General features: G+C 37.6%; 1 protein-coding gene across 1 annotated transcript in view; it reads right to left on the bottom strand.

The window, feature by feature from the left end:
• Nucleotides 1-3,775: 3,775 nt before the first annotated feature.
• The window catches only part of PAPD4 (PAP associated domain containing 4), a 48,366-nt gene continuing 25,166 nt past the window's right edge, over nt 3,776-26,975 (bottom strand). The window contains exons 11-15 of the mRNA XM_014965057.1: nt 24,504-24,547; nt 18,166-18,302; nt 11,974-12,065; nt 7,483-7,562; nt 3,776-4,957 (exon numbers count right to left, since the gene is read on the bottom strand). Coding sequence (XP_014820543.1) covers nt 4,883-4,957; nt 7,483-7,562; nt 11,974-12,065; nt 18,166-18,302; nt 24,504-24,547 — 428 coding nt within the window. The 3' untranslated portion in view covers nt 3,776-4,882. The remainder of the gene's footprint in view (nt 4,958-7,482; nt 7,563-11,973; nt 12,066-18,165; nt 18,303-24,503; nt 24,548-26,975) is intronic.

Here is a 26,975-nt window from a genome sequence, read left to right as displayed (position 1 = left end):
AGCGCCGAGTGGCTGCTGGTCCCACCCCGGCTCCTACCACCAACCGGGTGCCAGGACACCCGCTGGCCATCTGTCTGGCACCTCGTCCTCTTCCCCGTCCTGCCGCTGCCCAGGAGGTGTTAGTACGGCGGGGAGAAGGGGCTGGGGCCCCAGCAGACCTGCCCCAGCCTCCTCTTGAGAATTTGGGGTGAGAGGCACGCGTGCAGGGGAAGGAGAGTGTTCTTGTGGGCCCCCACCCCCTAAAAAGAAGGTGCATTTAGCACATTCAAAAGCAAGTTCCACCCCTGAGCAGGCTCAGAGTGCCTCAAATGTGAGTTAGAGAGGTCAAATACAATTAGTAGTGGATGAGCCTTGGACACACGCCTTTAATAATCCATACCGTAACATAAATGGTATCAGATGCACTGTAGTTTTTAACACCACACAGAAAATACATTTGAACCGCCAAAATCTGTGCTAAATCACAGGACATTTCAAATTTTGCCTTTGTGTGGACTTCAACCAGTTTTCATTTAAAGCAAACTACATTACCATGTAGTTTTGATTAAGCCTCATTTGCCCTTTACTATTCTGCATTTCTCACAAAGTGCAGTGCTTTTCACAGACAAAATGGAAATACTTCCAAACTTTGCTAGCCAAAGTAATGGCTGTATTTAAAATTATTTTTCAGAAGAGACTGAGCAGCACCGATTTGATTCTAAATAAAGAACTTCCAAGTTACTTCAGGTATAAAACATGGTATACACAGTATAAGTCTAATCCCCCCCTCAAAATTTTTTTCTTCTTTTTTTTTTTCTTCAATTAAATAGCTGGTTATAAACCAGTCAACAGACTCTTCCTTCTAAGTACAGAAACAGCCAAGCAGGTATTTCTGAGTACAAGCTCTCTCTACGATGCTGTATTAAAACTCTACTGACAGATTCACTTGAAGTAAAACACTTCCTAAGCAGTACGTACAGATAGAACCTGTCTGCTCTCTTGACCTACGCACTGAGGTACACAATTTACAAGGGCAAAATGTAATTACTCAAAGAAGCATACGTGAAACTGGTACCAACTTAAAGTCCAGATTTTATCATAAGCACAGAGACGGTGTACCCAGCACAATGAAACTTAAGAGGGAGGACTTCACGTTCTTTACACTTGGAAGACCAGAGCTTTACAATCTTCTAGAAATGCTTATATACAAAGTACACATATATTGTATGAGTTTTGATTCAGACTTCAGCACAGTGAGTACCCTTTTACCAGAACGCCTTCCAATTATTTCCAGACCTATTTGTACTTCTCACAATTTAATTTGACCTGTAAGTTGACCAAAATAGCATATTCTTTCATGCACTTCCTACATGTATCATACCCTGTAAAATCAACAAGGGCAAGATTTATATTAAAACACACAAGGATTAAAGAAATCAGGACAAACCTAACAAAAACAAACACTATAAAAGACAGGTGAGAGAATGCAGAGCAAGCAGAGCCCATTAAATCAAGAGTGACATTCTCAGATGGACTTAAATTTAACAACAAATATACTGGGAATAGAGTCCAGTGACCCAAGTTCAAGTAAAGCATTAGTTCCAAATAAGAATTTGGGATGGTATTCACAAGCACTAGCTTCGGGTTATCTGCAAATCATCTTGCATCCTTTTATTGTGGCTGCTCGTTTCTTCCAAATAACCATACCTCCCTTCGAGCCTTAAAATTTGTTTACATTGAATTCTTTCTAAGGGATTTCTTAAAAATAACCTGCCATACTGTCAGAGCACCTTAAGGCACAGAGACTACACTTGCACAATCACATTTTGGGAGAAGTGAGAGCAAGAGAGCTGGAGGAGAAACTTCAAGTTTCACTGTACACAGCCTATGCAGTTCTGGGACTGCCGTTACTGAACAGGAAGCTCTCGCTAACGTTTGGTCCTCCCATGTCCCTCTGGGCCTGGTAATGAAACACGCTGCTAGAAGACTGAGTTCCTAAAATCCTAGAAGAGATACTAGCAGTTTCTGACATTGTATAAGGTGAGAACTGACAGCAAACCCAGTGCCAAAACGAGTAACCAAAACTGGCCGTAAAGTAACAAACAGAGCTCAACTATAGCATCTTTATTTCAAGCCAGTGAGAAGCCTCAGAGAAGTTCGCATCTTGCACACACGCTGAAGCCTTAGTCAGCTGTGAAAAACACCATATCAAAGGTCTCCCAGAAAAAAATTATTCCTTCTGGGGTGTATACCAAGGGATAGGCTTTTATTTTGAAGTTGGGAAGGGAAAATTTCATGCTTGCATTAAGATTTATGATAGACATTAGCGGATGTCTTGGTCTGGATACCTGCCCAGAGTAGATGAAAATCCAGATCATTAAAAGTCTGGACAACTTCAGACTATGCAGAACTTGATCAAAAGTTTTTTAAAGTTCAGCTCCTACTGACTGTCCCCAAACCATTTATTCTCTGGTATTTTATCTGAAGTTTTCTGATGAAAGTTGCAGCCCACCATTTAACAAATACCATTATGTTTGCTCAGCGTCGTCCCAGCGGCCTGGCACTTGCGTGGAAGACGGTGCTACTCTTGTTTGCCTTGACTGGGGAATAATACAATGTGACATCTGGTGAAATTTGTTTTCCAAACCTCTCAGATTATTTTTCTGTATGCGAGGGCACTGCCACATCCCCTGCTCCCCCCGGATTACCCACCGGCTGCTTTGGCTGTGAGCTGAACCAAGTCACACCACCTCGCTCTGCCGCCACAGGAAACCACCGGGGAGCTCCCCACTCCCAGAGAGGATGCCACAGACAGGCTCATCCCCAAACAGCTGGGGAAAACTACCATCTACACTTTCTGGTTATAAATGTAGCTTATCAGAAACACATAAGCTTGAGAAAAAAAAAATATTAAAATGCAAAAACATTCTTTTGAAAGAAACAGGGCCACTGTGGTTAGAGATCTTGGATTGTATTAAGAAGACCACTGAGTTGGTGGGTCAATTTTTACAGAGTTGCACAGAGGTACCACAACTGTTTTAACTGAAGCAGTTTGAACAGAAAGCAGTAATTTAAGGTGTGAGATATGTTGACACCTTAGGTGATGCAATGCAAACTCTTAAGAGATAGACATGCATAAAGTTTTGTGCCTCACATCCAGTGTTGGGAAAGTTTTACATTTTCCAGATAGCCAGCACCTTTTTTAATAAAGAGGAGACCTCCTCTCTCCTTGGAATCCATCTGGGTCTTGTAAGGCATCTTTGGATCCAGGCATCATCCTGTATTACAAAGTTGTGCTTCCGTCTTACATAAAGCAGGTCAAAGCGAGTGTTTCTCTGAGACCAAGCCTCCCATCTCACAAAGAGGAAGGGCAGTGACAGGGAACACAGGCATGAAGGAAGAACATTTTAGTGGATTGCTGGAGTCAGATTAAAACTGCAGGACTGTTCAGATTGCAGAAGGGTGTTGTTTTAAGAAGCAAGCCAAAATCTTACACAGACTAGATCATGATGAAGCACATAGTAAGTAACCTCGCAGCAGGCAAACAGTTTACAGTTTCTGGAGTTTGCCTGAGAAGAGTTAATGCTTGTTATTTTACACAGTTAGAAGGGTTTTCACAATCTTGATAGAAATGCCAGTAGTTGAAACTTTTACCTGTACACAGATGCCACGGAGAATAGCCATATAGAAGTTTATGACTTGCAACAGGGGACTTATCCTTACAGGCCATTTCCTTCACTATTTAATTATATTTTAAATATGCAGCACAAAGTAACATAAACCAAAAAATAAGGTGTATCTTCCATATACAAACTTTATTCCATCGGACACCATACAAAATATGAAACTTAAAAAAATGAGAATATGAATTTGACATTAATGGTAAGTACAGTTCTAACAATGAATTGGTCTTCAATAACAAATTTAGGAGAGGCACAAATTGTGCTACAGCAGGTCTAAAGAGGGTTCACAACTCTAGTTTTGGAACAGCTAAAATTTTCAAGGTTACTTTTATAAATTTAATTTACAGTAGCTGAGCCATTTACAAATATTTACACATAATTAAAACAGAAGTCCAGCCTATTGTTGTAGCAGTGGTAGGGTTGGGGTGTGGGGCTTTTTCCCTTTTTTTTTTTTTCACCATCCCCTCCCCTCCCCTTTTTTTTTTCCCCAAAGAAGACATCACTACTACTGCAAATATGTAAAAGGAAGCACTAAGAAGGATCTTGCTTACTCCATATAAATATGAAGCATTTATGTATATTGATTTGTCCTTTTTTATTTCATCATCTTTGCAGTAGACCTGTTGCTTGAAAATTCCAGTTTTGATTACAATTCTTGATATCTAGAACACTACCAACCATAATCTATCTTAATTTTCATAAACTGTTGCTTGTTGTTCCATGTAAAAGGGAAATAAAACTGGAAAGTGCCCAGTTGAGCAAAAGTGCTTAATGCAATTAAGCAGATGTAAAACAGAGGCTGGCTGTTCATCAAGAAGTGGGTACTATGAGCAATATTTTAAGGATATAGACAGACGTGCACATTATTTGCCTCTGAACGTCTTTATAAATGTGTCTGAATTAATGATTACACAGATACTGGAAACAACAAGTCACTATATCCCCATATTTTCCTTAAAATGGATTTATTCTTGTGGTTTGCTGTTTCAGTTTCTTCTATAAGTCAACAATGCAAGCACTTTCAGAAAAGATATATTTGAATGAACAGCTATATTAACAAATTTCAATAATAAAATATGCAATCTTTCTTATAAACATTTCCTTAACAAAAGTTTACAGAGAAAAACGTATCATTAAAAAACATGTGGTAACTGCTTCTTGATTTTGATACTCTTCTTTATTTCAGCAGGATCCAGGAAGAAGAAAGTGAAAGAAGTTGGTTATCTTTTCTGTATGACTGCTCTTAAAGGTAATACATAGTTCAGATCTTTCTTGTCTCCTAATATCCTCCAAGTCTGGGGAAAAAACGTACAAAGTTTTAACAGGCTAAATATTTTTGGCATTAATACTTAGATACCATTGTCAGCAGTAAGCCTCACAGACCCACAAAAACAAGGTCAATATTTTTCCCCTCTTGAAGGGAGTTTGTTTTGTTTTGTTTTGTTTTATTAAGGGAAGAAAAAACCCAAAAGGTACACAAAATGCAATGAAATATTAAGGAAGGTACAACCTTTCAAGAAGACAGTGGATTTGCGGAGACTGAGATATTAACATTCTTTAAGCATTACATTGATATTCTGACTGCAAAATAATTGGTTGAAATTCACGTCAGAGTTCCTGATATAAGATGTTATACTCTGACATTTCCAGAACTTAACTGTGTCTTTAAAATAGGTTATTTCAATTTTCATCTGTATTCTAGTGTGAATTCCAGGACACATCTGTCATATCTGTTAGGCCATGAACCTGCAAATAACTGCAGTGACCCTTCTGTCTTTACACAGTATTCATTTAAACTGCAATGTGTAATGAAAATCACAGGAAGAATAATCTCTCAGAGGCAATGAGACAAACAGATTCCTTAGACTTCTTAAAAAAAAAAAAAAGTGCATTATATTAATAAGTACTTGCGGTTTTAAGCAACTGTCATTCCTTATGGTTCCTAGTAAAGAGGAAATTTTTACAGGGCCAAAACACTCTAGGATATAGGCTTCCAGTCAGCGAGGATCAAACTGCTTTTACATTTTTCAGAAAACCATACAGGCTTTTTAATTGAAAACTCTGAAAAGAGAAGCTCACTCTGATTTCACAGAACAGTGACAGAGCCTAGACTATTTTGTAAACCACTGCTTTAGCAGATCCACCAAATCAAATATTTTATGTAAAATTAGGAAAACAGCTCAGTATTTTGTATGCTAGCATGCTTAAAGAGAAGGAAACTGACGTTTCTGAACAGAACTGCAAAGCAAAAAAAGTTTTACTTTTCTCACTAAGGCCACACCTTGTAGCATTTGTTTTATTACAAGTATCTGGCATTGATTTCCTTTTTTGCTGGAGAGGACCTCTAGATATTTAGGGAATTGATTAACTGGAGTAAACAGGAGCCTCTGATGACAGCACAATAGGGGTGTCTAACTGGTTTAAGCTGGAAGCCGCTTCTGTGCACTAATCCCTAGCGATAATTACATTATGAACAGTCAGAGATCTCAGGAAACTAGAATTTGAGCTGCAATTCCAAATGGAATGCCTGTGATAGGAGACAAGCATAACAGAGAGCTGGTACCAACGCCTAAATCTTTGCTTGCTTCAAAGTGCCCTTGCCTTCTCCACTGGCTGGAAGAGTGAAAGCTCCAGTTTGAACTCCTTATGTTCTAAAATTATGAGTGTGGTGTCCCTAAAGAAAAGTACCAATTTAAGTCAGTTGTCAAAAACCAGCAGAAAACAATCGGTGGCGATATTTATAAAAAAGGATAGGAACAAGTATAAAACATTGTTTATTACTAGCCAAATTCATGTAAGAAGAAATAATGAATGAAGATAAAAGTTGTAATTCTAAAGCTATTAACTATCATTAGAATTTTACATGCACAAGAAAATCTAAGACAAAGGGTTTACTATTTCAAGTACCCATTTCATAGAATCATAGAATCATCTAGGTTGGAAGGGACCTTAAGGATCATCTAGTCCAACCATCAACCTAAGCCTGACAAGAAATAAAATAAGAAATAAGCAATAAAAAAATTACTAAACCATATTCCTGAGGACCATGTCAACCTGTCTTTTGAACACCTCCAGGGATGTACCTCAACCACTTCCCTGGGCAGCCTGTTCCAATGCTTAATAACCCTTTCTGTGAACAAATTTTTCCCAATATCCAATCTAAACCTCTCCTGGTGCAACTTGAGGCCGTTTCCGCTTGTCCTGTCTCCTGTGACTTGGGAGACAAGACCGACCCCCATCTCTCTACACCCCCCCTTCAGGTAGTTATAGAGCGCCATAAGGTCTCCCCTCAGCCTCCTCTTCTCCAGGATGAACAGCTCCCTCAGCCTCTCCTCATAAGATTTACTCTCCAGACCCCTCACCAGCTTCATTGCCCTTCTCTGGACCCGCTCCAGCACCTCAATGTCTTTTTTGTGGTAGGGAGCCCAAAACTGGACACAGTACTTGAGGTGGGGCCTCACCAGGGCCGAGTACAGGGGGACAATCTCCTCTCAGGTCCTACTCACCACACTGTTCCTGATACAGGCCAGGATACCATTGGCCTTCTTGGCCACCTGGGCACACTGCTGGCTTTCAACTTAAGCCTGATGCTTAATGGCAGACATCAATTACTCTTACTAAATAATTAGACTTAATTACTCTTAGTAAATAATTGTCCACAATTTTTTTAAAAAAATACATTTCTATTATTTATATAGTACAAAGCATAAAAATATTCATAACACAAACATGAGAAACAGGCTGGTTCAATGACTAGCATTTGTACAACTATCGTGAAAACCAAAGTGACTGGAAAAATTAGATTAAATGTACTTTTTACCTGCAGAATTTCACTTCTGATCCTATCAAACTTCTGTTTTTCATGTACAGCTCTAGCAGTGTTTGTCCCATCAAAGGGCTCTGCAAGATCAAACACAAACATTAAAAGCATTAAAAAAACCTAGAGCTAGGCTGCCTTCACTGAGCAAGTCATCAGACAAAACCCAGAAGAGTCAACATACCATTGTTTCCCAAGGCTGTTTTGAGTGGCTGATTCTACTTTCCTTCTCAATCTTTATTTCTACATAACATTCATTCAAAAAAAAAACCCCAGAAGCCCCAAACCTGGAATGGTCCAGTATTATGTAATACATAATAAAGGCAGGTTATTATATCTATTGAAGCACAGCATGATTGTGCTGAACTTGTGTATCAGTAATTATTTGATACAGCTTAATAGTCTGTGATGACCTATTAGAATACGGTTTTGCATATTAAAATGTTTTGAAACTTCCTACACTTGTCCCTCTTTTAGAGTGTTCACTTTAATCGCACTCAGCAGCTTCTCAGTGAAATAAAAGTATAGTAAAATATTTACTATAACTTTTTATATAAGATGTATCCACTGCTATAACAATTTATTTTATCAGTTCATACCTATTCTACAATATCTATTCATAAATTAACAATCTGGGTCTTCCACCTTCTAACAGACTACAAATTTATGTGATGTTTTCCCTTTGTTTTTGCTAACTTAATTAATACTTTGGAACTTTTTATTTTATTGAAGGATTAAAAAAAGTACTCCCCGCTGCTGATAGGGTTGCCAGCATTAAAACAATGGATACTAACAAATAATGATGCAGAGACTATGCAATGCACTATGAGACAGATTTTATAATCTTTTTGCCTTACTAGAGAACTGCTTAAGTAACACGGTATATTTCACACTATCAGAATGTATGAAAGTCCTTAAGGGCCACAAAACCACAAAAGTATTTGCTAGATTGAGTAGCTTTTTTATTTGTTGGTTATTAATTGCTTTTATTCAGATAGGGACATATAGTAAAATAAAGCAATGAACAGATATCAGAAGGGCTTATGCCATTATGGAGACTAGGACAAATTTGGAACATATTCCATAGCACTGGGTTTTTACTTCTGCAAGCTATTTAAATTCACAAAGAAATAGTTTCATGCAATGAATGTTATATTTGGTAGGTTTCTAAAGGGTTTATCTTCAAACTATCTATCAAGTTTTCAGTGCATGTTTACAGGAAGATTTATTTTACTTTAGAATGCGTCATACATTTAGATTGGAACAAAAAACTAGCAATCAAATAAAAAAGGTATATAGTCCTCTGAAGTCAGTCACATAAATTGACACAGTGGCCTAGTGCCACTAAGAATTCCATGTCCCTTACCATGTGAAGCAGTACCGTACCTCTTTTGTGTGTCCTGAATATGATGCTGCCTCTTTAATGCTAGTACCTTTATGTACTTTGTGTTGAATCATGAGATATATTTTTTAAAGCAATAGGAGCAAAACTGTACAATCTTCTGAAACTGTCAGCAGGAAAAAGGTACTCTAGTCACAAAAGCTGACTCACATCTTCTTTTTATTCTTCCTGCATATTTACTGACTGTCAAAAGACAAACTCATTCCCTGTAGTGCAGCAAGAATAATTTTGCAATCAGCTACTATTTACACCACTACATTTTCTAACCATTTAGACAGAGTCCATCATGTTATTTTCTTCACATAGAGAGATAAGAATATTAAAAGAAAAAGGTAATACAACTTCAACACTGATGCTTGAAGGAAAGACTAAAGGGGATCATCTTTTCAAATGAAAATACAAGAAATCATAAAACTTCAAAACTGCTGCAATCAAGCCCTGAGAAATTATTTTTAACACATGAATCTGAAAGATTTTAAAGTAGAAACATGAATCAGGTGCAGCTTAGACAGCTTCTGGACCTGTTTCCGTAAATGACTATCAATTTAATTGTCTCACAAAATCACCACGTTTCTACCTTTTCCAAACTGTGTCTTTTTCCAAAGGAGAGTGAATGAAACCAGAGCAGTCGCTAGCAATTTAGAATTTCTGATTAGTGATGTTCACAAATATTACCTAAAAGCAGTGTTCTTTGTATCCCCATAATGAGAATCACCTGCCAGATTTTAAACTGTCTGAAAAGAGCATCTCTACTATATTTGTTTCTCTAACAGCAGAAATACAAGTGAGAATCAGTCTTAAGGCCAATAAAAATTAAGATGGAACACAATTTTTTCTTTGAGCAAGCCTGAGTACAGTGCTTCATGCAGAATTATGTCAACTTGCAGGCATAGACTCGTGTAATCTATCAACAAATAAATTTAAAATATTAAAAAATACATGCAATAATACCAATAACTGAAATTTTAGTCCGTTAACTGGAAAATCTGACAAAGACTTGGAAACCAGAATTTGTTGACATGTTCAGCTAGCTTTCCAAAGCATCTTACCAAAGTACACAAAAGTTTATCTACATACTTTGTTAAACTTGTTCAATTTAACAGCTGTTAAAAACATGAAGCCTACTTTGAGTTGAAATAGGAAATGTAATTTTTCCCTTCCAACTTAGATGCAAAAACTGGGTGTGTGAGGCTCTTAATACAGTCATGAAGCACATTGTAACATTAAAGAATGAGATGCGTCACCTATAGATAATTTTGCTTTAACAGTACAAATGCAAGATGCACTCTTAAGGAAAAGCTGTATGTAATCAGGCCCATCTAATACAAATTCTAGAATGCCTATTTTGTTTGCTGATATTTTATTTTCCAACCTGACAGAAAGCAAGCCTAATTACTCAACCATTTGGTAATGTCATAAAAAAATTGAGAGCTTGAAACACACAGTCGTCCCCCCTCCGCATCCCCCCCTGCCCTGCCACAGAGTGGGCTCAGCTTCATGTGACAGCAGCAGACACAGCTGCCCAGCATTCCCACCTCCCACATTCAGACCAGAGCCTTGGCAAGGCCTGCACTGTGCTATCCCAAATCATTTCAGCTGTGCAGATACTCTAATTCTCACATTTCTCTGCTCTGAGACTGCAGAGTCAAGCATGCAGCCGTCTTTCAGCGTATTTTTCCCCCCTATGACTGGTAGTTGATTCCCCTCCCCCCCCCCAAAAGTCAAATAAAGAACAGGAATCCGATCATGTGGCTTTGCACTGATGCACATATGATTACGGCCAAGTTGGAGAGCTGCAGGCCACATCACCTCCCACCTAGCAGGTAACCACTCTCTGCACAGAGCAGCGCAGATGCAGGAAGGTACACGCACACTTACACGCACGCACGTGTGGGTGCACTCACACCCCCAGCAGTCCTGAGGAATGTCTGTTCCAGGCACAGGACTTCTGCCTTATCCCTCTTCTCCCCCCCAGCAAAGTCTTCCCAGCCTCTAATAACTCTTTCCATACCATTTGGCTCCTGTCCAAGTTCTATTCCTTTTTTTATCCTAAGACTTCAGCCCTTGATATCCTAATAGCCTCCATTTATTTACAGCTGGGGCCCAGGCCACCTCTCCCATTTCAAACCTTCCCTCTTCACCCCAGTGTCATATACCAGCTACCTCTAATTCTACTCTCATTCCACTTTGGTTTCTTATCCCAGGTCCCTTGTCCAATCAATTCCCCTCCACCTGCTGCACTCTGATTCTCACTTCCCTTTCTTATCTCTTTGTATTAACAGTTTCCAGCTACACCGCACCTCTCAGTCCCTTCCTTACTTCTTTTTGCATTCTCCTAACATCTCAATCCTTATCTTGGCCTGTTATCTTCTCTTTCCCTGGTCCAAGCTTCATCTCCTACGCATCCTAGCTACTCATCTTCTCCACATATATTTCCCATGGCAGTGGAAAGGCATCACAAGCAGGTTCCCCGTCTAGTGCTATTGCCCAGTTCCACCTGCACTGAGAAGGCTGAGACTTGCCCTCAGCCTGGGCTTACCCTCCAGTTCTGGAGGGGATCATACAACCTTGGCAGGAACTGTACACACACAAGTGAGCCAAAAATAGTAGCCACAAGGGGACTGATATACACATAATCTAGTCGCTGCTAGGACTTGGGATGCCAGAACATTTCTAGAACAAAGAATATTCTTAGAGAGGAATCTGAGTATGTGCCCGCTGAGTTTTTTCAGAAGCTCAGTCTTGGCAAAACTGACGACTAATTCTGCGGAGCAGGAAAACACACACTACTGTCATAAAGGCCATTCCTTGTCAAAGTTCTAATCCCTGTTCCAAAAGTAACAGGGCAATGAGTGCTCTTGAAGAAAAGGTCAGGGGAACTATTTTTAAACACTGCAGAACTTAAAGCTTCCTTCTCAAATGTTTTTGGCAGGACTGTTTCCAGGACTATTTACACTGGTTAAACTTAATTTTCTACATAAATATATTACACATCTGCATTATTAAAACACAACCAAGGTAATGGCTAATTGACAGATCTATGTATTTGGTGTCTTAACAGTTAAAAATTATAATGCAGCTTTACATTTTACCTTCTACACAAATAAATTTGTTTCTCCATTCAGTACCATCAGGTCTTGGAATAGCTTTGGCTTCACGAACTGAAATCATTTGGTGGCTCCAACTAGGGAAGAGAAAAACAATTTGTAGAACTTTTAGCTCTTGATTCTAAATTAATATCAGTTTACATTAAAAAATTGTTAAATTGCAATGTCATAAGCCCGGATAACACAGCCCTTTATAATAATGAGTAATTTAGTGTAACAGTCTAATCTCTAAAATTCACGATATAAGAGTAAGGAATGATGGGTAGGAAGCAGGAAAAATTCTCCACAAATACAAGTTTATTTACAAAAACGACTGCAAAACAGAATATTACGGGTATCCATCAGTAACTTACATTCATGACAGAGTAATTTTTTTCAAAAACAACGTCAACTCAAATACAGACACCGACATTTATTTCTAAATTATAATTTCTAAGAAATTATAGCCTTAGTTCTATCTTTTAGAATTTTCTGTGGGGAGAAAAACAACATAAGGAATTTAAGTGCAGAAGAAGTCACACACTGCAGTCCATTAAAAAAAACATTCAACAATATATATAAAGATATACAATGATAGCTTGCTTGCAGGTCAGCATTCCTGGTGTAAGGAAGCTGTTATTAGAAAGCACTAACTCTTCATATATGCTGAATTTTACATCTCCTACAAGTATAACAACAGAACAACAACTCAAATATGCGTTTGAAGATATCCTACTGCTTTCTGCACACAACTTTAAAACAACAAAGCCATAGGAAATGACCACACTGAAACAGCAACAGCAGGCAGTTTATAGGGCAATCTTTACCATGTGCCAAGCATCTTTATGATCTTTATGATGCCTGGCACAACCATCTGCGAAACGGAATGCAATCCAAAGCAACCACTCACAGTTTTATGTTCTTACCTACCCAGCCAGTTTTCAGATGCTCTGAACTAAACCAGGGAACCACCACAGCAGCGAAACGCCTGGATCACCGACAACACGTCACCATATGCCCTGACTAAATGGGGCTTAGAAACAGCTGGGCAGCGTGCTGCTAGCTCTACTGGTGTTATGCACACCTGACGCGAGCTCCTGACTGAATCAATCTTTTGACATAATGCAAAGAGAGAGGAGCTTGGCTGGGTGCATCAGCCACCTGCAGTAAATCTGTAAATATCAACTGTAAATCAAAATACAGTTATAATTCATCAGTTAAATCTGGAAGAACTCCGTGCTCCCTAGGCCACAGATCAGCTGTCATAACTCCATTAAGTCAGTGGTGATAAGACAGTTTACACCAGCTAAAAATCTGTGCCTGTAATTCTGCAAATTATCTTGGATATAACTCATGACTAAAACCACTTACCAAAGTCAGATGTTTGAATAACTGTAATTCTGTGGAACACATACATTATTCTTCTATTTAAGAATAGGAATAGGACCTATTTCAAAATGGTGGGGGACAAAGCATATGAAGCATAGTTTAGGATACCTCAGGTTACTTGTTCACTCACTACTGCGTATATTTAGATTTCTTGTGATATATTCTTTAGAAAAATAGGTGATTATAATTTCCATTCATTCTAACCCATCACTCTTCTCAATTCCCATAACAGACTACTTTTACAAGAACTAGAGATAGCGTGAAACACCAAATACTTTCCTATCATGTCTTTTTAATAAACTACCATCACAAGCTTATCAAGAAATTCAGACGAATCACTCAAAAAAACCCAACAACTCCACAAAAAGACAAAAAAGAAAAAATACGAGACTAGAGCATCAAAGAAACTTAAACTGCAGCTCCAGAACATTGGTCATGAGCAGAAGAAGCTGATAGTTCTTATGCTTTTTCTAAAAACTGATTTAAAAATCAGAGAGAACTAGGTCGGGGGGGGAAAAAAATAAATCATGGAACAAAGTATTTGATCCGTGTTTGGGTAAACCAGGCACTATTGTTTCACTTCAAACATAATTCTTCTCTTGACCTTCTTTTTCTAGGTTATACTTGGCTAGATTCCTCAGCAAAAAATAAATGTGTTTATAATACACTGGTTTAGCAACAAAAGCAACAAAAAAGGTGACTTTTCTAGCTATTTAAACAGCTTTTAATTTAAACTTGAAAACAACTATTTTACCTAATGGTCTCATTAAATCTTTACCTGCTCTGTCTCGATACCAAAATCAGCCTGAATTAGAAATGAATTACCAATGCCAAATGATTTGTGCATCAATTTTAACCATTTTGGCTCGCACACAGAAACTTCATTATTGTCAACCCAAGGCAAATATTCTCTGTATACACACGTTCAATCTATAAGCTAACAATAACCATTTAAATAGCTATTTCAATTATCAGTTATTTCTGGTGTCACTGCCCACATTAGGTCTGTGCTTCTCACGGAGAAGGCAAGAATTTGAAAGAAAAAGACCGGGCATTTCCAGGTCTGAGTGTGTATGAATACTCTACGAATAGATTAAAAGGCTTATTTTTTCCAGAGCGTTCTTATAAGCCAAAGCCACTTGCACAAACACACTAAGATGCATACAAATTGCAAGCATATTTAATTCAATATACTAATTAAAAATGATCCCTTTATTTCCTGAGCAATTCTACCCTGAAGAGAGCTGTGAGCAACTGTAATTTGTATTTTGCCATAATGTAATCAATCTTTTATCATGTCCACCAAATACAACTTAATCAGTGAATGATCGTAAACAACTGTCAAGTAACTTGAAACAATAAATTTAAGAGAGTGCAGTCCTAAAGGACAGTCTTTAGGTTCCCTACCAGTAGCTTCAGGGGAGCAAGGCCATGCTTCAAGGTCTCGCTTTGTACAGAGACAGCCAAGTGAAAACCTGCTGCCTTCACTCACAGCTGCAGAAATGAAATCAGACACTCTTTCCAGAGGGCCTGGTAAACATGGACAAGTTTCCAAATGCTTTCTTTTGAGAACACCTCTATACATTTTTCACTTGGCCACATTCACTCTATGATCAGCAGACCTTTGATGGTTTGAAATACTTTAACTTAAAATGGAGCTATAAGCATACTTTTAGCCAACTGTCTCATGCAAAACATTACGCAGACGTGAACTCTTAGGGCAAGCTGATTATACAATCATGTCAGCAAATCAAGCTTTGCCATATGTATTGTGTAAATCCAATGTATGTAGCAATTTCCAAATCACATCGCCAGTAACCTGTGAAGTGGGATAAAAATTACTTCCTACGGACACACCAAAAATCCCAGAGTAGGACTGTGGAATGTGCACTGTATAAACACATGGTAACCAGCAATTTTCTGTAAGATCTTACAGTCTAAATAGACTAAACAGATTAAAAGCATAAGGGAAAAGAACACAGCACAAGGAGATAAACTTATTCATGGCTGTGCAGTTGCAAGGTTCCTGTTTCTTCTTTCGTGCTGTTCCTGTTTCTTCCTTTGTGCCCTAGTCTTTGGGCTCACCCTGCCTTTAAATACTATTCACTACATCAAGTAAAATAAAATATAGAGTTTAACTGAAATACCTACTGGCCTTTGCTGGACTGAGGGGGAAGTTTTACACAACGTATCTCCATCTGCCCTTCATCTTCCTGACCAATACAAGTAACATAGTCGATCAGTTAAGCATTCCAGGCAGGTGGCGTCAATGACTCATTCTGTCCAAAACGGTGATCTTCACACATGGTCTGATCATTCTTAACTGCGTGCTGTTCTTTCAGCAAAACAGATCCTGTGTATCAAACCTGGTGCTTCCGTGTCCTAATCCATCAACAGAAATCTACAGAAGTCACTTCTATGAAAACTGAAGTAGTACTTTCTTTAGTAATCATCTTTTAATCAAATGCATTAGTTTCACTAGTGAAAGTTCACCAGCACAGTACAGTCATTTAAACGTGACCTGACTTAATAGTGACAGTGTTTGAAATACCATCTCAAAATTTCTATGCATATAAAGACTAGTAAATGTTCTACAGGTAAAGCAAACACGGAAAAAAAATATTGATTACAGCAGTGAAAACAATCAACACATTAAGGAGTAAAATATTAGTTCTTCCATGAAAGGCAGGACTTAAGAGAGCCCTGTGTTGCGTGTATTTAACTCTTATCCTCATTCCCACCCAGAGTGTTGTTTCCATCAGCAACCTTAAAGCAAAATAACAGATACTGTGGATAGCATGACACTGTACTCGTTCTCATCAGCTGGCTACCACACACATGCAAAAATGTTTACACATTATGTTCTGCCCACCTTTTCCCCAGCATGGGCATTAATTTGGATTTCTCTTCTCCAGTCAATTACCAGTTTTTATGAAACTATATGAAATTGCAGTATTTTCAAGACATACACCCTCCTCCTTCCCAACAGGATTTATAGTTGTCAGGGATGAACAGTCAAGTAAACACTACACTTGACTAAGCTTTATTTCTGTAGCAGAGAGAATTAAAAATAATATAGACTGCTGAATTAGGTGCATCATTTCTTGATATAACTTCTCAGCTATGTAACATACTCATATACAGGAATTCTAATGGTTGTTTTTACAATTTTTTTGGTGTGGTGTTTTTTTTGGTGGTGTTGAAGGTTTTTTTGTGGTTTGGGGTTTTTTTTGTTGTTGTTGTTTTTTCTTTTTTTTAAAAAAACAGAACATCACCAGTCAAATGTTTAAATACTTAACACTAGAAAAACAAGCCTGGTGTTCTTTTTTTGCTTGGTTGTTTTCTAAAAATCTTTTCTTCCCCTGATGTCAGCAACTATCCTATCTTCATTGTCCTCTTTTTCAAGCTTTGTTTTAAGCAGAAGCTCCCCTGTGCCTCTATGATAAAATTTAGGTAACAGTCTTTCGTCATCTATGATCATCACGAAAAATAATATTCAAGGATTACCCTCAGTTCAAGTACTGATATTGCAGTCTTCATACTTCTTAGTATACCCTTCATGTCTAATAGCAGGCAAAAAAAAAAAAAAAATCCTAGACCAGCTATTGACTTATGCAGAAATCTGCTCTTAACTATGTTCACAAGTATGCAAACCGGGAAAGTCTAATTAGATATTTTTCCTGCATTTGGACAAGATCCTCTCTACTAGTTTGCACAGGCAAACCAGAAACTTTTTACTTAAGGGAAAAGATATTTACTTTCATATATGAGAAGATTAACAGCTCATTATACAGACAAGTAGTAGAGGATGCATCTAGTGTCCCACATAATCAGGAATTTGAGGATATGCCCAGCCAATGTCTTCTAATTTCCCTGTTTAGCAAACAGCACCTTGCCAGCTGAAAGGACAGGAAAAACTCAGGAGAAATTTTTAGGACAAAAAGAGCATTTCCTGATCTGCAGAGATCACTGAAGGGAAATCCTTTACGTGAAAATCACTCAGAATCAGGTTTAAGTATGCACAAAATGTAATTAGTTCATTAATTCCCACAGACCATATGGATTTAGCTTACATGTTCCCCAGCGATGTTTTCTTACAAGGATTTCATTATTGTTCATTTCTTACATTGAAGTAAAAGATGGAATACTTCAAAAATTATAATGAATAGCCAGCAGTTACATATTTTGTTCTCCTTCTGGGAAACGAATATGGTGCACATACACAGGAAAGCAACATGTATGAACCAACTGCCTCAGCAACAAGTTATTTAGAAAATCCTTAAGCTTACTGAAATATAACCATTTGATACTCTATATGGACAATTCTATATGATAGATAGTTCTATATGATATGGACAGTTCTTATAAGAAATTCGCAAGTGACAATTTGGCAAAATGTTCATCATCTACAGTTTTCTCAGGTGCCCTCACAACTTCAGCATCTCCTCTTCTACAAAAAAGTCCAGATTGTAAAATTAAACACAGATTCTACCAAACCAGCAAGGTTGGTGAACCTGCTATATACAGGAGAATTCTTCACTAGGTCAATACCTTAAACTACAACCACGGATATGCAGTTTTCTCACACATGGATATGCGGTTTTAGAATAGTGTAATAGAACAAAATTCAGCTATTTTTAAAGGACAAGGCTCTCTAACTTCTGGCAGCTGTTTTACAGGATAGGATGCTTGGCTAAACAAAAGATGTCTTTATCAGCATTCCCATTAGCATGTTAAGTGCTGATATACTGAACAGAAGGAATCAAAGTTTTGCGTGTTCTAAAACACTAAGATGAGCTTATTACTTACTCAAATTCTGTGGCATAGTACTTGAAAAAGCCTATTAGCAAATCTCCAAGGCTTGATCCATTTTTTGAGAGATAAGGAGGAATAGTACGTGGAACACGATGAACAAGATGCAGCTGCATAGTAGGATCAAAACATTCCTGTCAAAATAAAATCAGAGACCATGTATATACACACACAGAGAGAGCCTTAATCTAGGTGCATATATTTTTCACAATAAAAAAGCCACCTATCATTTGCCTATTAGAGGTTCAAGGACAACTTACAAGCAAAGGACTGTTTCTCTTTTGCTCCTCTGTTGGTTACTAGTTACTCCCCCTGAGCTCAGGTAGAATCATCTTGCTCAGGAACATCTGAGACTATCCCTTGCCTTCTGTTTGCTAAAGAAATTCAACATGGATAATCTCTGAGCTGGACTTGCCTTTACGTGCTAGTAAAACCACATGAGCAGAAGCTGAGTAAGGCAGCCTGCACTGAGTTGCCTGCAGCTGAACTGAGACAGGGTAGGTGAAGCTAATGCACTTATTGCCAAGTTCCCGTAACTGCGGTGTAGAAACAACCCAAAAGGATGGCCTGACTTATTTTTCCCACAGCACGGAGTTTAAATTGCATATGAAGCCCAGTGGCTCTAACATGAACCTGCATCCTCCTGCATAATGAGTTCAAAGACTGCAGCAGCATCCCCTATAACCAACCTATCTGAAAGAATAATAATAATAATAAAAAGTTATAGAAAAAGCATGAATACACAGAATGCAGCATCTAAGCTGAAGATTGCCTTTCTTTGCAGTGGAAGGAAAAAGGCAGGGAAGAAAAAGTCAGGTTTGCTACAAACAAAAGTCACTATTTCCAGTTTAAAAAGGAATCTACACAAGACTAAATCAACATGGTTTTATATATGTTATACAGTTTGGGTGTCCATCTCATCCTTTAGGTTCCTCTGAGAGACTGGGGTAAGTATCTTCTCTTGCTAGAGAAACAATTTTTAAAAACTGGTAACACCAGGGTACTACATTTTACAGCAATGTTGTGTATTTTAAGGAAAATGAACCCAAGATAAACAAAAGCAAGTTCTACATTCACATAAAGAAATGTATCTATGTAAATTTAGGTACCTGTTCAGTCATTACTGTGTCTCCCCTCCCACTCCTTTGTTATTTTAAAGAGTAGTATCAGGCATGACTCAAACTTTACAGTACTTGAATACCACTGGAAGCACCGTAGACTGTAGTACTATTTCCATGTTCACAGCTGACAGTGCTTCCTCTGAGAATAGTATGATCAGCGATCAGACCAGCAAGACTGGAAAGTTTGGGACTCCTGTCCTCTTTTGCCAAATCTATCAAAACTTGCTGGAACCTTACACAACACCTTCCAGCTATGAAAAAATTCAGGTCTTGTTCTCACATGATATAACTTTGCATATATTAACATCACAATTAATTAAATATATAGCTAGCAGAGCTCAGAATCTAACAGCTTACAATCTAACAGAACACACCAAAAACATGGAGACAGACAGACAGAAAAAGCAGATGTGCAGCACATAAAGATCTAAAAAGGGGAACAGCTGTTCTTATGCCATACAGTTTTAACCCCAAAGGTAATCAGGCAGGTACTAGAGTGAAAGTCACTCCTTGCCCATTCCCAGAGAAAACTGTAGAAGGCTCACAACAAATGAATTTAGTATTAGCACTGTAACAGCTCATGAGGAAATGGACACCGGGGTGGAGGTAGGAGTGGGGTTGAGAAGGGAGAGTGAGTAGGGAAGGAATGAGAACAAGGGCTGGTGACCTCCAGAAATGCAATGAAATTACTACAACAGATGTCTCCTAAGACTAATAAGTAAATGTTTGGAGGCAGCAAGCATTTTTGAAAAGGAGAACATGACCCTTTTTTTTTTCAAATGCTTTGAATGTTCAAATGCCTGAGAACTTCTCAACGGCAAGAAAAATCTACCACCACAGTGAGGTTGCATACTGAGCAGCTAAAAGGTTAGACATTGGAATATTATTTTTCAGGATTATAAATAAGCTATTTTCTTTAGTACTATTACAAGGTTAGAAAGGATGTTGCTTTTTCCTATCAATCTTGACCTTAAGTACATTTTGATCACAATTAATTACTTTTTATTAATGTCTGTGCATCATCAATAAGAAAAAATAAATCAACAGTTATACTACTAGCAAGAGGCAATATATCAAATACAGTTGTAATAAAACTTTTGGAAAAAAAAAGGTTTCCCTGCATATGTATGCTTATACCCAGAAAAAATGGAAAAGCAAAAGCCTATAAAATACTGCTTTATCCAAAGCTATTTTTTCAGTAAGACTTGTTAGCAGTTAATGAAATAGGAAGTTACAAGACATTGCAGAGGTTTAAAATTGCAAATCTGTACTTTAAAAAGGGTGATTATGATAGAACCATAGTCCAGATGAAGGCACTTTTCAGGATATTTAGTTTCTCTTTTTCTTCACTGAGTTTACAACTGATCAAAAGTCATGTAAGCAGCAGTGATTAAACTGAAAGTCTCCTAATTTGAGGAGCAGGAAATGAACCACATTCCAAAGATTCCCACCCATGGCAGAAGAGATAATATTCCTAACCTGCACTGGAAGCCAATTTTTTAAATCTTCATTTTGCAATTAGGATTAAAACTCTTCAATCCTGCAATCTAAAATTATGATGCTTAAACTTTTATTTTTATTTTTCAAAAGCAACTTCAATTTAATGAAACCTGCAGTTCCGAGTTTTACCATATGTATTAAATACACTTGCCTCACAAAAGTTAGGCAAATCAAAGTTTTCTTTAATCAGAGAGGCAAAAACCCCCCACATATTATTCTATATAAATGTAAAAATGCAAGTTACAGTCTATAGCAGCTAACTCAACCCTAAACCCAAGCACCTATTTTAAGAGACAACATAAATAATTCCCATCTCCCTGTATTTTAGGGGTTATACCACTATGAAAAGGACTCTTAAAAAGACAACTAAGTATTACAAAAGGGAAAGCATGACTGAAACTACTTCTGGAAGAAAAGAATATATACAGCTTATAGATTCTGCACATAAGGGATGTTGCTAATAAAACAGAATTACATAGCATTCCTAGCTTAGTTTCAAGTAGGCCTTCCCTGTAAGAGTTCCCTTCTTAACTTGCTGTGGCAGCTTCTTTTAAAACTAGTCCCTAATTTGCTTGCCGTTTCTTAAGATGGCATGAAGCCATCTTAAGAAATGGCACAGAAATTCAGGATCTGATTAAGCAACAAATATAAATGAGCTATCCATTATTTCAAAATACTCCCAAGTATTTTTTTTGCCTTTTTTTTTTTTTACTGAGATCTCTGGGTTGGCTGGTTTCTCAAGGAAACACTAGAATTCAGCAACATGCTTCATGTTCAAGCTACATGCTTACACATATTCTCATTCCACCTTACACACTGGAAAGGAACACAAGTGTACATCAAAAAAATCTTTGCATTTGAGTATCTTGATGTATAATGTGTTTAACTCAATGTACAAAATTATTCCTTCAAAAAAAGTTTACAGTGGTAACATTAGCATAGGATCCCATCATTTTTGATAGGTATCTATATTTGCACACATAAAATAGCCTCCCCAGTCTTACAAATGAACATTTAACTCATGTTTATACTTTTAAAATGTGCAACTAACTCAAAGAGTGAAGCAAATCATGTCTGTCCAAGGACACACTCCCATGCATGAAGGAGCCATCACACCATCCCATCTTCTGTCCCACCATTTGCAAGATGTGACTGCCTGTGAAGCTGAGACGGCAAAAACAAAACTGTGCTCATGCTAGAGGTCATAAGGTTCACAACCCAGAGCATCAGTTGAGACCCACTTCCGTCTGGATTTAAGCTAATATGCCAGGCTGCTCTGGAACATTGGAGATTTGGGCACACATTCCCTGCTGCTCACCTCTGGCAAACACACAGGCAAAACAAGCAGAAGCCATAATGGCCTCAAACACCACAGTGCTCCAGAGCTTGTCTGTAAAACTCCTGACTTGGAAGCAAGTTCTATATAGGCTTCAGAATTGATCAACACATTTTGTGGGCTACTCTCAGCCAGCCCATCTGGCTGGGGGGCAGGAAGCCCCAGAATCCAGTCCCACATCTGACATGGTCCAATACTTCCTCTAAACCAGGGGCTGCAAAACACAACAGCTTGGTGCCAGGTGGAGGCTCCCTCACAGCAATAGAATGCTCAGGTGGGCAGATTTGGTGGCATTTCAGGACTCACCCTTCTAATCTACAGTAGGGACACTGTAAGTCAGGGAATCTGCCTTTGGTTTCTCACTCAAGGTAAGCAGGTCTCTTTTACACAGAGCCTACAATTTAAAACAAGCAGTTTCTTTCAAAGCACAGAAATATTTTCAGGTTGCATAAAGAGTTGCAGACTTGAATTTGTAAAAAACAGATTGCAGTTAGGGTGGTTTGTTTCAGAAGGGACGAAGAAGTGTTTATGTGTAGTGCTAGGATGGAGACACAGCTTTCACCAGCTACAAGAAAAACATACGGTTTCTCTGGATACTGACATCTGCCCATGCTTTGTAATTATTACTTCAAGTTAAAAGACCAGAATTGTTTTGGTGTATTCCTTATTTTAATTTTAAATTTCTTTGCAAGATCACAATTCAGAAATTATAACTTTCACAATTTTTAAACAGTTATATTTCTAATGGATACAGTAGACAAAAAATATATTTGAAAACTTCTAGCATTACTTTTTAAAATCCTAATCCGTAGTTTTGATTTGGTTTTATAGTAAGCATGTATAAAATATTCTTTTTATGTTATTAGCAATCCTACAATATTTAGTCCATCCTCCAAAGGCAAGATAACTGACAACAACAAAAAATCTACACTGAAACAGGATAAAAAACATTATTCTTATAGCAGTGTTCTAGAGCCCCAGGAACCTGCAAGTAATTTACCACTTTCACACTACACAAGGTAAAAACTTGCATTTAGCACAAAGTCATTAGATTTTTCAGCTTAAGGTACTTTCACTTTAATCATTTAAGCCACTAGTATTTGTATAGTCCTCTGAAGGCCTTTACAAAGTTCAAGCACTACAAATATAATTGTTACATAAAATATAAAAAATATATAAATATCAAAGGAGTCGTTACCAATCCTTCCAGCTCTTTTCTTTAAATTACATGCTACTCAAAACTTAAAATGCTACAGCATGTGAGTGTTAAGCAAACATAATTAGCACTAACAATGAAGAAATTAGAAAGTATACAGTACAGTAAAGAATCAGAGAAAAAAGTAAAGACCATAATAATTTAGGACAGGTATACCTAAGCACGTTTACAAAATAGAAATAAAACTGCAGTGTACTGTGGCTCAGAGCTTTCTTCTGCACCTTGATTATGCTAATTACCCAAAATGGCTGACACCATGGCATTTTCTCCTGGATCTGCAGTGCCATCAAACATTCCCCCTTCAGCATTATGGGAAATGCAAAAGAAAGAACGGCTAATACTATCTCAGCACAATTATCAGCAATAGTAAAAAAAATACATAGAAAGGGACAACCATAGCAACTATGAATAAAGAAAAATTTTAAGTGACATGTAAGAGGAAAGGTAGGGAGGAAAGAATTGAGGAGTTTCTGTGAATAAGTTATAGCATAGAACTATTCAGCAATAGCTCCTTTGTCCCCAGACAAATATTTAGGAGGCTAGCTCTTATTTCTAAGTAATCTTCCTTAGACTAAGTCTCACTAATTACAGTTCTAATTCTGCAGAGGATCAAAGTATACTGTTTCACAGAGTTCTCTGAAAATTAACAGAGTATGATCTGGACATAACAGCAAAGCCCCCAAAAGTCACTTTCCTGTTGGACTGAAGCCCAATTTTATAAAGTCTTAAAAGTCTCCTTAGTAAACATACACCATTCACTCTCTGCACCCAGAAATATCAAGCAACTCAGCAGCTGTGGGAAGCTGAAACACCATAGCTGGATGGAAAACACACTGCTTAACGTATTAAGAAATAAGAATCAGAAAGTTACAGATGACACAAGGATATTTTCAGGCCAGCATAAAGAGAATTAGGTCAGCAGCTCTCATTAGCACTCATTTCCAACTGCGTGTGAAATCTTCTTATATATAACAGACTGCTTTCGCTAAAGAAATGATAAAAAGCAGCAAATAACCATTTTCACGCTTACTTTAGTGTATCAATGACCAGGCTTACAGGCTGTGTTTAACTTAATCCATTAGAAATATTTAAGAGTTCATGTATTTTAGAGAAGCGGCTTCATACACATATATGATGTAGTAAATTCATAAGAAACACTTACTGGGTAATTTTTTTGGAGGGATGGAAGGATGGGTTCAGGTAGGGCTATAAAAAAAAAGTTTAAAATTGCTGTGATTCATGTAATTCACAGGAAACAATATCATATCAACTACATCAAAGGGTTGGACTGAAATTCCATCTTAAAACATCTATCAAGGGCTTTACTTGCATGCATTTTGTAAAATAAAAGTTATTCAGCAAATCCTTTTATTACTATATTTTGTATATAGTAGCATAAGAAGTTAATTCAGCTAAGGGAAGCTGTTACAAAGATACTACTATTTGCAGAATACATGAAAAATTCTTCAGCAGCTGGGTGCTACTTCATTTTTAAAATTCATGTTAATTCATGGCTATAAGAAATTAATCTAGATTCCCTAAAGGAAAAAAATTGTTTTGGTTCGGTTTTTTGTCTACATCTAATACAATATGATTCTATCACAGCATAGGAAGTCTCCAGATACTACAAAAGTACACATTCTTCAGATGTAAAGGATTACATAGTGAGTCTCCAAAGGTAACCTAAAGATAAAATGCCCAGTGGACTTAGTAGTCATTGCTAGCAAAATCTCCATAAAACACACACATACATTCTAATGCTGCTAGCTGGTCTCCTAAACAGCAAGCAGGTTATAGAGATTATGCAGGCATTAACGACAATAACAAACACAAAATGAACTAAACAGTTGTAACTTTAATGAAAGTCATGGATGGGAGAGTATATATTGCACAATACAACTATCAGGGAAAAATCTTATGCGCCAGATTAGGTGGTCCTACAGATAGACAGAAAAAAAAATCCCATTGGTATTCACATCCCACGCAAGTCTTAGAGCAGCTACAGAACTGTTAGAGCACTCCTTATACTAAAGCTTTAATGTCATGTCTTCAGCACTTTTTTTTAAGAACTGGCTTACATCATTCACTAGGGAGAACAATAATTAAGTTCAGCACACAGGACTTTGACTTGGGACTTTAGTCACCCTTCAGACAAGGTCTCACAGGGGATGAGATGTTACAGAATCCTTTTTCCAAAGGGACTAAGAATCAGAACAGCAGAATTCTCAGAACATGCTTGGGACATCTTCAAAGAGTTTACTATATTAACTAGCAAGACTGCTAAGAATATGATCACAGCTGCTTTAATAATATTTTTATTTTGTTTGTGGGTGTTTAGAAATATGCAAGAGCATCTTATTTCTGCATCATCTTGGATAATTTCCAGTTCTCTGCCACACTAGAAATAAAAGGCAACAAAATCTGAGCAATACAAGCAATCAAGAAATTTTATATTAATCTGTTTGCTATACTAAGAGGATGGATTTAAGGGGAAAAGTTATCACTTACCACTAGAATTCACTACTTGATTTTTTCTTTTCTTACTGTACAAGATAGGTGGACCTGTTACCTGGAGGAAAGTTCATGTACAACACACTGATGTATCTACAAAATAAACTCAAGCCACACTAACCTTAGGTTCAAAGACATCCACGTGAGTTTAAGAATATGGAAATGGATTGAGTGGTAAAGGAAAGAAATTTGCCTAGTGAAGACAGGGACTATTTACTATTTACTGCAACAGAAAACTTTTATTTTTTTTTCCTCCCTAGTAACATCAACAAAAGCTCTATTAGAAATCCTATGACTAGGACATAAGCAACCTTCAGTAACATCACATGAATATAGCAGAACTGGAAAAGGAAAAAAAAAAAAATAGTCAAAATCTGCATGAACAAAACAGACTCTAAATAGCTCATGTAAGATACATGTCCGGAGCCACACTTAAGCCTTTTTTAGCAGAAAAGGCTGATGAAGCACAGGTAAAAGTCTCTGTTTTGGCCAGTGGACTGCTGATCCTTCCCAGACAGCTGACTGATTATAGCTTTGCATGAAAAGGATTATTTGAACTTTTTTTTTTCCCGTCCCTAGACAACTGTGGCAGCTGCCACAGATGACTAGAGCAAATGCCCTCATGCTTTCAAGGTTGTTAACATACTGGCAAGCCTACACATTTATACTTCCTTGTGACTCCTACTCTCTTCCCTTTTGTGAATTAGTTTTATGCACAGCTCAGTAATTGGCTACCCATGACTGCACACAGCAACCAATCCAAGAGTAACTGTGATACAATGAAAATAGATTTGGAGAATAAATTTCCAAATGAAAAGGCCTGTTTCCATTAAAAGTTTAACACTAACTATCAAATGCTTATCAAGTCACTGTTAAGATGGTCACTAATTGCTAGACTGTGTAAACATACTTTTACTTCTCTCCTGCTTGTGCTTTACTTTTGCGTAGCAAACTTCACATCCAGTACATACCAACATTTTCAACCTTGTATCTAAAAATCACTTTGGCATTTTAAGTTCATGTAATTTCGTCTCTGCCAAATAAATATTTCCAAATAAATATTTTTTGTTTGATTGATTCCCCCCCCCCCCCCCCCCGCCCTGCTCTCACACTAGAAACAATG

The sequence above is a fragment of the Calidris pugnax genome, unplaced genomic scaffold (genome assembly GCF_001431845.1).
Source record: "Calidris pugnax isolate Ruff unplaced genomic scaffold, ASM143184v1 scaffold273, whole genome shotgun sequence".
Lineage (NCBI taxonomy): Eukaryota > Metazoa > Chordata > Aves > Charadriiformes > Scolopacidae > Calidris > Calidris pugnax.
This window is presented reverse-complemented; position numbering and strand designations above follow the sequence as displayed.